The sequence below is a fragment of the Leucoraja erinacea genome, chromosome 32 (genome assembly GCF_028641065.1).
Source record: "Leucoraja erinacea ecotype New England chromosome 32, Leri_hhj_1, whole genome shotgun sequence".
In the NCBI taxonomy this organism is placed as follows: Eukaryota; Metazoa; Chordata; class Chondrichthyes; order Rajiformes; family Rajidae; genus Leucoraja; species Leucoraja erinaceus.
In genome coordinates, this window is record NC_073408.1 from 9,864,472 (window position 1) to 9,877,560 (window position 13,089).

A 13,089-nucleotide genomic window follows, 5' to 3' on the forward strand; every position below is an offset into this window, starting at 1 on the left:
TCTGCCGCTTTCCTGGTCTGGACAATCCTTTTGAGTCAGAGCTTGGATGGTGCAGACCTTTCTTGTCCTGTCTTGCCCTTTGCAAGTCGGGGCTTGTTTCACTGCCGCCTGTTATCCCTGCACTGATAGTTCGCGCCTCGTATCCTGATCGACCTCGCCACTTTCATGCGAAAACGTAAAAATAACTTTTAAAGCGGCAAGTCCATGTTTAACTTGGCCGCGCATTGACAGTTTGGTCTCTTTAAATTAATGAGCATTTTCTCCATCTCCGCTTCATATCGAGTCCTTGCCAATTTATTAACGACAGTCTTCGAAAAGTCCGGATACAGTGAATGCAATGACGTCCGTCGCGAAATTAAAGTTTAAGATCTTTATTTACATAATCCATAATTGCAGTTAAAAAAAGGGGGGGGGGGGGAGGTATTTTTCGCATGTGATTGACAGGCTCCTAGTTATTAATTGTTATTAAAACGCTGCAAAAGTCAGTCATTTAAAACACAGTCATAAGATTAAGAACCAATATTCATCGCATTAATGAAAAATGCAACTGTTGGTGCGAAATAATCTTGTCCCGTTGACCGGCGATGTTCTTCCTAAAAAGCATCCCGTGTGTTTAGAATATCTTGGACCACATCATCTCTCAATTCAATTATGTTGTGAAAATCAGAATTCATATGCAAAGCCTTTTTGTGATATCTACAGGTGGTAAGATTTTAAGACGGATGAGAGAAGAGGGTGTTTTAAGAAGGAACTGCAGATGCTGGAGAATCGAAGGTTACACAAAAAAGCTGGAGAAACTCAGCGGGTGCAGCAGCATCTATGGAGCGAAGGAAATAGGCAACGTTTCGCATCTATGGAACGAAACGTTGCCTATTTCCTTCGCTCCATAGATGCTGCTGCACCCGCTGAGTTTTTCTCCTGAGGGAGGGTGGGGGGGGGGGGGGGGGGGGTTAGAGAGAGGGGGGGAGGTGAGAGGGCGAACGAGAGAAAGAATGAGAGAATACACTGGGCATTTGCTGTTGAAATCACCCCGCTTGCAGCGAACCATGTGGCGGAACAGTGATTGTGGTGGCGGTGCAGAGTTAATCAGTCACAGCTTTCAACGTCAGATCGTGTGATTCGGGAATATTAGCCACGGATCTTGGCGATCTTGGGCGAGTTGAGGCACATTCCAGGAAGAATATGTTTTTTTATTTAAACGGTTGACTGTGTAGGCGTACCGGTTCGCGCTTGCAAACTTGATTCGATTAGATCGTAGGGCAATAGACTGCCTGTATCTTCGTTCACGAGTCTGCAACATTCTCGGCCCAATGCTCGAAATATTCGGAATTCCAGTTTAATGTAATGGTAATTTTCATCCTCTCGCCCCAACTCCCTGTGAAAACAATCACGGATTAAATCGAGTCCGGCATTCATTCCATTGCTTCATACGTTCAACCTCTTCCCATTTCTGTCCCTGTGTTTTAATAGCCTATCTTGAAAACGGGGGGTGGTGGAAATATGTTGTCTTTTAAAGAGGGGGAGCTGGAGAAATACATGGAAGGGGTGAAATGGTGTTGTCCAGGCCAGCCTAGCCTTGCACATGGCCACGTTCTGTGCTGCTGTGCACTGAGTCTAATTGCAATACAATGCCAGTTGGCAGCACACAAATTGGATGAGGAATTCCTTCCTGCGCTGTTGAACGGAGCCGGTAGAGGGAGTCTCGCCACACGGGGCCCGCCCGCAGGAACTTTTACACAGGTTACAAACTTTCTCTCTTCATTCTGGGCGCCGGGTCAAGGCAAGACAAGTGCGCTGCGCCTTGTGCCTTCAGAGTAGCGCGGGGGGAGCGCCGAAAGTTCTTGTCCCCTCCAAAACTCCTCTTCCCGTTTTTCTCACGCCACTTAGAAATGGATAATCATACTTCAGGAGAATGGCGTTACTCTGTCGGTGCTGTGTGTCTGTCTGTCTGTGTGTGGGGTGGGGTTACTTTCCCTGCCTTATCCAAGGAGATCATGAAGGGGAATTGTCTTATTAACGCGCAGCACCGAACCTCCTTTGTTGAACCTTTTTACCTTGGGTTTGGCGGTAGAGAGAGCCCGGTCGCCGTTCCCCACTAGACCATTGTAATCTACATGTGCCCACTACATGTGTAGTGTAATCTACATGTGCCCACAGCCCCCCTCAACGTTTGATACCTGTGATTCTAACCCAGCCGCGGACCACTCTTTTATTGGCAACACTGATCCTGCACGGTTGCTTCTGCCGATGGCATGAATGCAAATAATCTACCTTCCTTCAATGGACTCTATTAATCACCACGACGTGGACGTTTTAAGTATAACATGGTGGGTTTAATTAAATCCCTTTAATTGAAAACTTAAGATACTAATGGGTTTTAGCGCCGTCTGTGTGGGCTGCATTTTAGTGTATTCATTTATTAATTATCTGTCTCATCGGCGGCTCCATCTCACGGTTTTTCGGGGCGGGCATCTATCTACCTCCCTTTCGATCCGTATCCAGATCCACTTGTACGCGGGTATCAAGGCAGCTAGACGGAGCGGGCGGTGTGAGCGCTCCGTGGATTTGAGTCGAGTGTTGCATGCGCGTTATCTCCACATTTCTGTGACTGGGCGGGGCGAGGTGACATTTCCCACCTTTTGCCAGCGATGACATGTCCCGGATAGGCTGGCGTTGGGGAATCGCGGCTACCTACACCTCGCACTCTCCGATAACCAAAGCGAGGGATCAGAGCTCTCTCTTCCTCTCTCTGTTCTCTCTCTCTGTTCTCTCTCTCAACAGCACTGAGATATAAGACACACACACACAGGGAAATAGGTGCGTTTATGGCATGTGGCTTATCAGTCTAATCCTGCTGTACTCTCTAACTCGAGGTACGTCATATTTCTTTTCAAATGGTTAAATAACTAACAATTGCAATATGATATTTGGTTTTTGTGAGATTATGGACAAAAAGTGAAACGCCCTGTTACATTTTACCCTGTAAACTATTATGCCTGTGAAAGTCTATATAAAATATTCCATATATCAGATATGGTTGATTTTTTTAACGAGTTTCGAAAATGCAGACTATTGTGTCAACAAATGCTAAACATCTTTCGCCAGAATATCATAGATTTGTAATCAAACACGCATAGAAACAGTCCCCCATTTCCGATTTGCGATTTAGGAATGATTCAGGAGTGGGATTTGGGGGTAGTGGGGGGGAAGAGAGAAGGTACAATGTAACGTAGCCATCGTGTTAAGATTAGAGATTTCGATTGTACAAACGCAATGTACCTTGGCATCAGTTAGAGTTGCCGATACAATTAGATTTTCTGATCACTGCAAAAGGGTTTGCGTTGAGTTCTGGACTTGATTTATTAAAACAGTGCATGTTTTTTGGTGTGTGTGGGAATTGATTCCAATTAGTGTGCTTTTCAAAAAAAAATCTACCTCGTGTTATTTCTATTTAATGTTCTATCCGTCCTGCAAACTGCGAAACGGGGACAAGATGTGTGCAGATGTGTGAATGGCCGGTGCCCCGGGATTCCCTCCCGGGTGTTAAGCGCCTGGTTCGGGGAAATTCAGAGTATGTGCCCGGTAAACTAGCCCCAAGGGTGAAACGCGCTCCATCCCTGGATTTGTGTGATTCTTGTCAAATTATACATTTCCTTACGCGTCTGTCTCTACTGTGTTTTATCAGATTGGATTTTATTGAAACACGAAGAGTACTTTTTTTAACACAGGATTGCTGATAGACGGGATATTTCGAGTCTGTTCTTAAAATGCTCGTGTTAACGCACTGTTCCTCGGTCCACACTTCGCGGCGGGAGCGTGGAGCGGTCCCCTGCCTAATATGTGTAATCCCCGCATGTAAATGTCAAGGATTTGTGCAACATGTATGGCAGGCAGCGGAGAGAAAACACGTTATCAGCCACAGAATAATCAAACACGAACAAGAGTTGGGAGTGTATGTGAAACCGATGTGAAGTTTAAACATTCCCAGCGTCTGAGATGGGGTTGATCGGAATCGTATCTTGCAGCAGATTTTCCAGATTTTTTTGATTTTTTTTGCGATAAAGTGAAATATGTGTAGCTAGATGTGTAGCATCGATATTACATAGCGACAGGAAGGTGGTTCCATTGCATTAAGAGAGACTCTGCGTTCGTGCAATGCAATTGGTTCCTGTTCCTCTGGCGTGGCTCTGGAACGAGACACCGAGCGGTGTTAACATCCCCCTTCTTCTCCCCCATTCCCCTTCCTCTCTTTCCCCCATCCCCTTACCCCCCCCCCATCCCCATCCTAGCACCTCCCGCAGCCAACCCACTGACAATAACTTGTTCTCTTCCTCGCCCCCCACAAACACCTCGCGCGCGCACGAGAACAATTGTACAAAAAATAATAAACCTTCAAGAAAAATGTTTGTTTTGTCATCATACAGTGAGATACACACTCGCCCTCACTCTCCCCCTAGTCCCCACTCTCTCACCCCGCCACCACCACCACTCTCTCGTCCCCACTCACACTTACTCAGACTCGCTTGTGTCCACTCGCTCTCACAATTCTTTCTCCCCCCCCTCTCACCCCACCCCCTCCTCTCAACTCCCTACCCACTCGCCCCCCTCTCACTCCCCTCTCTTTCCCACCTCCGCACACTCTCGTTCTTCGCTGTCGCTCACTCTCACACTCGTTCACTCATAATCATCCCCTCGCACCCGTTCTCGCTTCCCCTTCCCCCCCTTTCCCTGCTACTCGCCCCCCCCCCCTTTGCTCCCCCTCCCTCCCTCCCTCTCTCTCGCAACCCCCACCGCCTTTCTTACTCCCGCACCCCACTCTCGCTATCTTTCTCCCGCACTTCCTCCTCTTTCAATCGAAGCCCCTCTCTGCGTATCTCTATCTCACCGCCGTCTTTCTCTCTCGACTCTCTCTCTCCCTCCATCTCCCTCGATCTCTCATTTTTTGTCTCATTTGCTCGCCCCCTCGCTCCTCACTGCCGCTCCCTCGCCCAGAGACTCACCCTGCACGAATATCGCAGCTCACTACTATACACATCGCATACACCTGCCCAGCCCGGGTTTCCCCCGAATGTTTTTTCCCCAACCCCCGTGAGCTGTCTTGGTACTTGTGTGAATGTATTATCTAAACGCACAGGGCAGCCGGTGTGGCTTCCAGTTGAAATGACCGTAGCAGCAAATTCCCCAGGGGGACGGTCAACTTTTGCTCTGGTGGGAGTTACGGTCAGCTGTGAAACGGAACCAATTCCTCGCTTTGGACGTTTCCCTGCGAGTTTGTTCCTCTGTTTTCAGTGAATTGATCGCCGTTCCTATTGTTTTTACGCCACTCCGTTGTACATTGCGGGCGAGCGAGTGTGTCACGTTACTCCTGCATTAAGAACAGAACCCCTTTTAGTAATAATATGGAAGAAAATCCAGTCCAAATTTCAGACAATTCAAAGACCATGTGTTCTGCAGTTCATATTGATTGAGCTGTGGATGCGTTCAATTCTATTAAGTGTCTTAGTTGTCAGCGGTTTATCCTTTTCCCATTGTGAACGTTCACCTACTGAAATATAATGCCTGTAAATTCTGCCTCCTATTCCAATCCTGGTAAGCTCTCCTAAATCCTTTAAATATAAATCCTTCGCCCCCCCCCCAAAAAAAAAGCAACACAGGACTTAGTCATATCTCCACTATCTAGCAGTGTACAGATTTGTAGGGAATTGGCTGCAATCCCTGTAATGAAGGATGTGTAACCGCTATCTGTGGCGTTATAACAATCTCTTGTTTGTGAAATGCCCATTAAAAGGACTTATCTTGCACTGGAGTGTGACAGGAAAATGCAAGCTGCAAATGCTACAACCATTGGGGGTAGTTACCTTATCTGCAGAAGGTCCATTAAAGAGGACTAGGCCAGTTTGGTCCATGCTAATGTATATTCCCTGTCTCCCTTTTCATCTATTTATTAAAAAATATTAAATGTCTTGTTGCACAATTTTTCCTATTCATTGGTCTAAGGACACATGGGATGATGTGTGTGCCTCTGTGGAATCCTTTTCTGATATATGCTGGGGTAGAGGATTCATCTGCTGTCTTACTTGTCTACATTCATGTTAGAAATGTGGGCACAGACTGATGTCCTGTAAACAGTTGTGCCTTGCAATGTCCACAAGGGAGCTGGAAATCCCAGCAGAATCCGTGCATCGACTAAAATCATCTTACTATGGCGTGCACGATACTCGTGGAAAAATAGTATGGATCATTTGGATAGCATGGGTGGCTCAATTGTAATCATGTAATATTTTTCCACTGACTGGTTAGAACGCCACAAAAGTGTTTCACTATACCTCGGTACACGTGACAATAAACTAAACTGAAGCTGTTTGAAGTCTATGACTCTACACACAAGTATGTATTGTGTAGAAGAGACTAGTGCAGAGAAACCTACTGCATTCACTGGCAGAGGAAACTCGATGGGACAAGTGGTCTAGTACTGCTCCTATGACATGAACTTTTGAAGAACAAACTTCAGTGTGAAAATTACAAGCGAGGTCAATATTGTGCTAATTTTGCTGGTGACCTCAGTTGTACTGTGACATTTGTACTGTGGTCTAAAGGGGAAGTGCAGTTTTTTTGTGAAATATGATTCTACTCGACAGGTGTTTGCACTGAAGATTGGGAGCAATAAAAGCCAGGATTGTCTGTTAGTGAAAGAAAACTATGGGGGTGGCTGGTAATGTCAGTGTACGTATATTGGCATTTGGTGTTGTCTTGTATGGCGCTACTTCTAAGGGCTGTAATGCCACTGCATAGATGCATAGACTGTTTAGAGGGCAGTTAGCAATGAAGCACATTGGTGCCATGTACTTTATACATTCATATTGAAAGAGTGCGCAGATTTCGTGAGCGGGTGCAGTTTGTGTGTCGGTGGCTCTGGCTTCAATCACACACCTACTTGACATCGGACAGTCATCATTGTTCCTTCATTGTTGCCGGGTCATATCCATCACCATTGTATCAGCACCTTCATTACAAAGACTGTGATGGTTCAAGAAGGTGGCTCACTGCCTTGTACTCAAGGGTACATGGGGATGGGCAATAACTTCTGGCTTTGCCAGTCGCACCCACATTTCACAAAATGTTCCCATGGTGCTGGAAGGTGGAGAGTTCCATTAGTTTGATTGGGTGACCATGATATAATGGCCTGAAGAAGGGTTCCATCCTGAAACATCACCCGTTCTTTTTCTCCAGAGATGCTGCCCGACCCGCTGAGTTACTCCAGCACTTTGTGCCTATCTTCGGTACAAACCGGCATCTGCAGTTCCTTCCTACATATGATGTTATGGCACTGTGTAATCATTCAGTTGATGTGAATCTCATTGCGACCCAATGCTCAACCTAGAAACGAGGAACTACAAATGCTGGATTACCAAGGATAGGCACACAATGATGGTGTAACTCAATGGGTCAGACGGCATCCCTGGAGAACATGGATAGGTGTTGTTTCCAGTCGGGATGTCATCTATCCATGATCTCCAGGGACATGTTGAGTTACTCCAGCAATTTGTACCTTTCCAATGCTCAACTTAATCATGTTTTATGTTTGGCGTTGTTAGTATTCTCACCTGTCGTGGTGGAACATTGGTGAGGTAGATTCAATCCCTGTTTAGAGTCCTGAGAACTGAGCACAAAACAAACACAGACTGCTGTCTGAAGAAGGGTTTCGGCCCGAAACGTTGCCTATTTCCTTCGCTCCATAGATGCTGCTGCACCCGCTGAGTTTCTCCAGTTTTTTTGTGTAACCTTCGATTCTCCAGCATCTGCAGTTCCTTCTTAAAAACTGCTGTCTATGTGGGTTTATTGAATTGTAGAATGGGTTGCCTTTTGTATGAGATGAGGTCCAGCCATAGCAATCTGGAGACTAAAGATGATATGGCTATACAGGAAAAGACTCTTTATGTTGACATAATAGGACAGTAAGCCGGAGGATGAGGAAACTTTATGGATTCAGTAAACGTGGACCAGAAAATTGATGAAAGAGAAAGTAGAATATGGAAGTGATCTAGGAAGAGACATAAACAGAGATTGTTAAAACCGTCCATGAATACCGTGAATAGTAAAAAGCAAAAAATAAATAAAATTCAGCACGAGCCCTTTATTATTTGAGATGGGAGAAATTATATTGAGGTTAAAAGAAATTGCAGAAAAAATGTATGTGCATTGTGTCTTCGTGAAAGGATAACAAAATAATTGGAGATGATGGAGGCTACAGGTCTAGAGAGAAGGAGAAGCTCAACATGTGGTTATTTTTTTTTATTGTTAAAAGAAAGCACCACTGGAGAAAATGATGGTCTAGAAAGTTGAGAAATCTCCAGAACACATTCTGTATCCCATTGTTTTGAAAGAAGTCGCTGTGGAGACAGTGAATGTACTGGTTGTTTTCTTATACTCTCCTGGGTTTAGAAGACTCTGATCGAAACATTCAAAATTCTTGCAGGGTAGATGCAAGGATAATGTTTCTCATGAAGTTAGAAGAAGGGTCCCAACCCAAAATGCTGTCTGTCCATTTCCCCCACAGATGCTGCCTGGCCCACTGCGTTAATCCAGCACTTAGTGTTTGGCTCAAGATTTCTGCATCTGCATTTCATTGTATCTCTCGTGTTTCTCCTGGCTGGGGTGACTAGAACGAGTAGTCATAATCCCAAGGCAAAGGTCAGCCAAACGGGAAGAGAAGAAGAATTTTCTTTGCCTAGAAGCTCATGAATCTTTGGGAATTTCTCTGCAAGAGTGCTGTGGAGGCCTGGTCACTGAGTATATTTAATAAGAGATTGATAGATGGCAAAGCAAATCATCGGAAGTAGGGTTAGTGCAGGAAAGTGAGGATGAGGTGAATTCGTAAAATGAGGGAGCTATCATGAGAAGAGATTGAAAATGTTTGGCTATAGTCATTGGTGTTTGGAAGAATAACGTGTGGTCTCATTGCATCTTATGACCTCGAGGTTACTCTACAAAGTAAATGTTGAGAAGGTTATTCCTATGGATAGGGTCATTCCTCAGGATAAGGGGTCATCAATTTATCCTTAATATTTTGTTTAGTTTAGAGATGGAAAGAGGCCCTTTGGTGGACCATCGATCACCCGCTCACACTAGTTCTATGTTATCGCACTTTAGCATCTACTTTCTACACACTAGGGACAATTTATAGAGCCCGCCTTGACTACAACCCCGCACGTCTTTGGGGACGCAGGAGGAAACCGGAGCACCTGGAGGAAACCCACACAGGCACAGGGAGAGCGTGCAAACTCCAAGCACCACCTGAGGGCAGAATGAAACCCGGGTCTCTGGCACTGTGAGACATGGCCCTACCAGCTGTGCCTCTCTGCCATCTTATATGACCATAAGGCATAGAAGAAAATGTAGGCCATTCAACCCATCGAGTCTACTCTGGCATTCAATTATGGCTGATCTATTTTTTCCTCCCAACCTCGCTCTCCTGCCTTTTGCCTGTAACCTTTCACACTCTTACTAATCAATAATCTATCAATTCCTGCTTTTAAAAATAGCCAATGTCTTGTCCTCGAGTTGAAGTTGAACTTCTACTTCTATTCTCAAAAGACTTGGGTACCTGGAGGTTGGGTCACAAATTATATATAAAGTTGACTTGATGTGGGGTTGGGCAGCAAGATGGAAGTGAGTTGAGATGAGCCACGTTCCTAATGAACGGCAGAGTAATTATGAGGAACCTATTTCTCTTTGTTATGTTCTGATGTTTTGATTTCAGAGGTTATCAAATTGAATTCACAAATTGCCACGGTGGAATGTTGACCTCATTTCTGCTGAGTTAATGATCTGGTTCTGGTAGCACAGTCGTCATGCACCTGCTCCACTTTATGCTGGTGCTTCTTATTTGTCATGTTGTCCAATTTGAATGTTGCCAGCTCAGTTTATTGCTGTTGTCTCGGACACAGCAGGGTGCTACTGTGTTTAGTGTGTCTGCAACGACCAAGGATAATTTATGCAGTCGGCTCTTACTAACCTTCCATGTCTTTCTAATGACGTAGGCGGTTGCCATTCAGCCCATCAGCAGCATGCTGGCTCTTGGAACAATACCATTCTCCCCATAATTTTCCCTTTAACATGTTCTTACCACAATGCCATCTACTCTTTACCCCCTGCACCCCACCTCTCTGCATTCTACCATGCAACACACCGAGTGGCACAGCGGTAGAGTTGCTGTCCAACAGCACCAGGGAACCAAGTTCCATATTCAACACACGTGCTCTCTGTACAATTTGCATGTTCTCCCTGCGACCACTTGGGATGCCTCTGGGTGCCCCGGTTTTCACCCACCTTCCAAAGATGTGCAGGTTTGTAAGTTAATGGGCTTCAATAAATTGTTCCCAGTTCATTGGATAGTGCTAGTGCATGGATGATCGCTGGTTGGTGTGGACTTGGTGGGCTGAAGGGCATGTTTCCACGCTATATCTCAAATAGCCCTGTCCCACTTACACGACTTTTTCGGCCTCTTCCGGCACCCGTCATAGGTCATTGCAGGTCTGCGAAAACTTTCAACATGTTGAAAATTCAGCGACGACCAGAAAGATGCCACAACTCTTCGGGCGACTGAGGAGACTACTCACGACCATACAGGTGACACCCTGGCAACATGTCGTGGCGTGAAGCCTGTATGGTCGTGAGTAGTCACCCAAAGAGTTGTACCTTGTTCTGGTCACCGCTGGATTTTCAACATATTGAAACATTTCGGCGACCTGTAATAACCAATGACGGGTGCCGGCAGTCGCCGAAAAAGTTGCGTAAGTGGGACGGGTCCCTAAAACTATATGAGTCTTGACGTAGTTCACAGCTTTGTAGATTGCAGCATTTTAAATGTTCAGACAACCCAGCGGAATGAATGTTGACTTCTCTAATTTCAAGTAACTCCTTCATTCCCCACCCCCCGCCCACCCTAATTGTTCCACTGTTTGCATCCTTGTCTCCCTCTCACTATTACGCCTTCCCCAGCCAACAATGCGCCATTATAGGCTCTGCACATCCTGAGGCCATCTGTTGCCAGCCCTGATGTGTTCTGGCCTTTCCTTGCCTCTCCCACCCCACCCTCCCCACACATCTACTCTCAATCTGAAGAAGGGTTCCAACCTGAAACTTCACCTTTTTTGTTTTGCTCCAGAGATGCTGCCTGACCCGCTGAGTTACTCCAGCATTTTGTGTCTATCGTCACTTTGGGTACAAAACTGGTTTCTGCCTTTATCACCCTTTCAGACAGTAAATTCTAATAACTCTCCACCTCTGGGGTAAAATACTGCTCATCTCTCCTTTAATCTAAATTCTAATTACCTTAAAGCTGGAGTTATTGATAACACCACAGCAAGCCAGAGTGGTAACATTCGGTTAATTTCCTCCGTTAATCACGTTCTGTGACCAGGCTGATGTAAACGACCAAAATTGATTTTATGCACAATGTAGAACTAGCTATTCGTCACTCAATGCATTCTTCTGGAGAAATTGCTGTAGATTTATTGGAGGAAGGTTATGTTTCCCCTTCTCTTTTAAACACACTCTGTTTTCTGTGTGGGTGGATTTGGTTTGCCAAACAATAAATATTTACGGTGTAATAATGTGTCCCACTTGCTTCCAATGCATTGAGCTGCCTGCAAATACTCCACTCTAAATGGACACCCCTGGTTATTGGCTCCTCTGCCAAGGAAAATCTGCCCTTTAAATCTACTCGTTCAAGGACCTTTCTAATTTTGCACAACACAATTAAGCCTCCGTGGTCTGAAGAAGGGTTCCGACCTGAGGCGTCGCCCATCGCAGGGGGAACGTGCAAACTCCGCACAGACAGCACCCGAGGTTAGGAGCGAGTCTGGGGCTCTGAGGCAGTGGCTCTACCAGCTGTGTCATTCTCTTCACACGTGATGTCTTAATGAAGTGGGGGAATGTAAGCTGTTAGTAGCACAATGCAACCGTTTGCTTTGCAAGTTTACTTAATACAGTTGGCAAGCAGCGTGGCAAATTTGGATCCTTTCCCATGGAAATTGGCCAAATTTGTTCATTTAACTGGATACAGAGAGCTACATGCTTGGCGGCTAACATATAGTTAAATATTATTTCCACTAGTTTTCAGATGGATTTCATGTAAACTAGGGTGAGAAAGGTCAGTGATTTGACTGGTGAAGCAAGGCCAACAATGGACAAAACACACTCATTGCAAAGGTGAAGTGTACAAGATTGGACTGCCATTCTCTGGTCCCTCTTTACTTCTCTTTACTTGTCTTTACTTCTCACTTAATAAACTGTGATTGTTGATTAGAGTTGGTGGTTATAAATAGCTTGTGCAGTTTTTGTTGATGTGGTTCAATGTACAAGAGCATTGTCAACCTTAGCTCCATTTACCTGCGCATCTGCCACATCTTTTAACGCCACTAACCTGGCAGTCTTGAATTTGGACAAGACGTAGCAAAAATAGTGGGTCAGCGGTAGAGCTGCTGTCTCACAGAGTCAGAGACCTGGGTTTGCTCCTGACTCCAGGTGCTGTCTGTACGGAGTTTGTACATTCACCCTGTGACCTGCGTGGGTTTTCTCCGACATCTTCGGTTTCCTTCCACACTCCAAAGACGTGCAGGTTTGTAGGCTAATTGGCTTGGTGTAAATGTTAAAAATTGTCCGAGTGTAGGATAGTGTTAGTGTGCGGGGATCGCTGGTCGGCGCAGACTCGGTGGGCCGAAGGGCCTGTTTCTGCGCTGCATCTCTAAACTAAACTAAAATAGAAAATAAAGGAGGACAGGAGATATTTAAGGCCAATATGTTCCTGTGCAAATTTGCAGTGTGAATTCGGGGAGACATAAACAGCGCTGGGGTAATTTGATAACACTTGATAATGCATTTGTTCAGATAAACTATCTACCAATGCCTTCAAGAATATATTGGTCAGTTTATATTAGAACTTCAATTTGTATGAGAATGACTGATGCCCATAAGTCCCCGATGAACAGCTTATCAATACTGCTAAATTATTGATGCTGTTTCATGAAATAATGTTTATTCAGTAATCAAATAAACTGCTTTGGGAAAGCTTGTCAGCGATAGTCA

At 45.3% G+C, this 13,089-nt stretch overlaps 1 protein-coding gene across 1 annotated transcript in view; it reads left to right on the plus strand.

Moving 5' to 3' along the window:
* Nucleotides 1-2,255: 2,255 nt before the first annotated feature.
* The window catches only part of LOC129712347 (cell adhesion molecule DSCAML1), a 463,662-nt gene continuing 452,828 nt past the window's right edge, over nucleotides 2,256-13,089 (plus strand). The window contains 1 exon segment of the mRNA XM_055660700.1: nucleotides 2,256-2,873. Coding sequence (XP_055516675.1) covers nucleotides 2,831-2,873 — 43 coding nt within the window. The 5' untranslated portion in view covers nucleotides 2,256-2,830.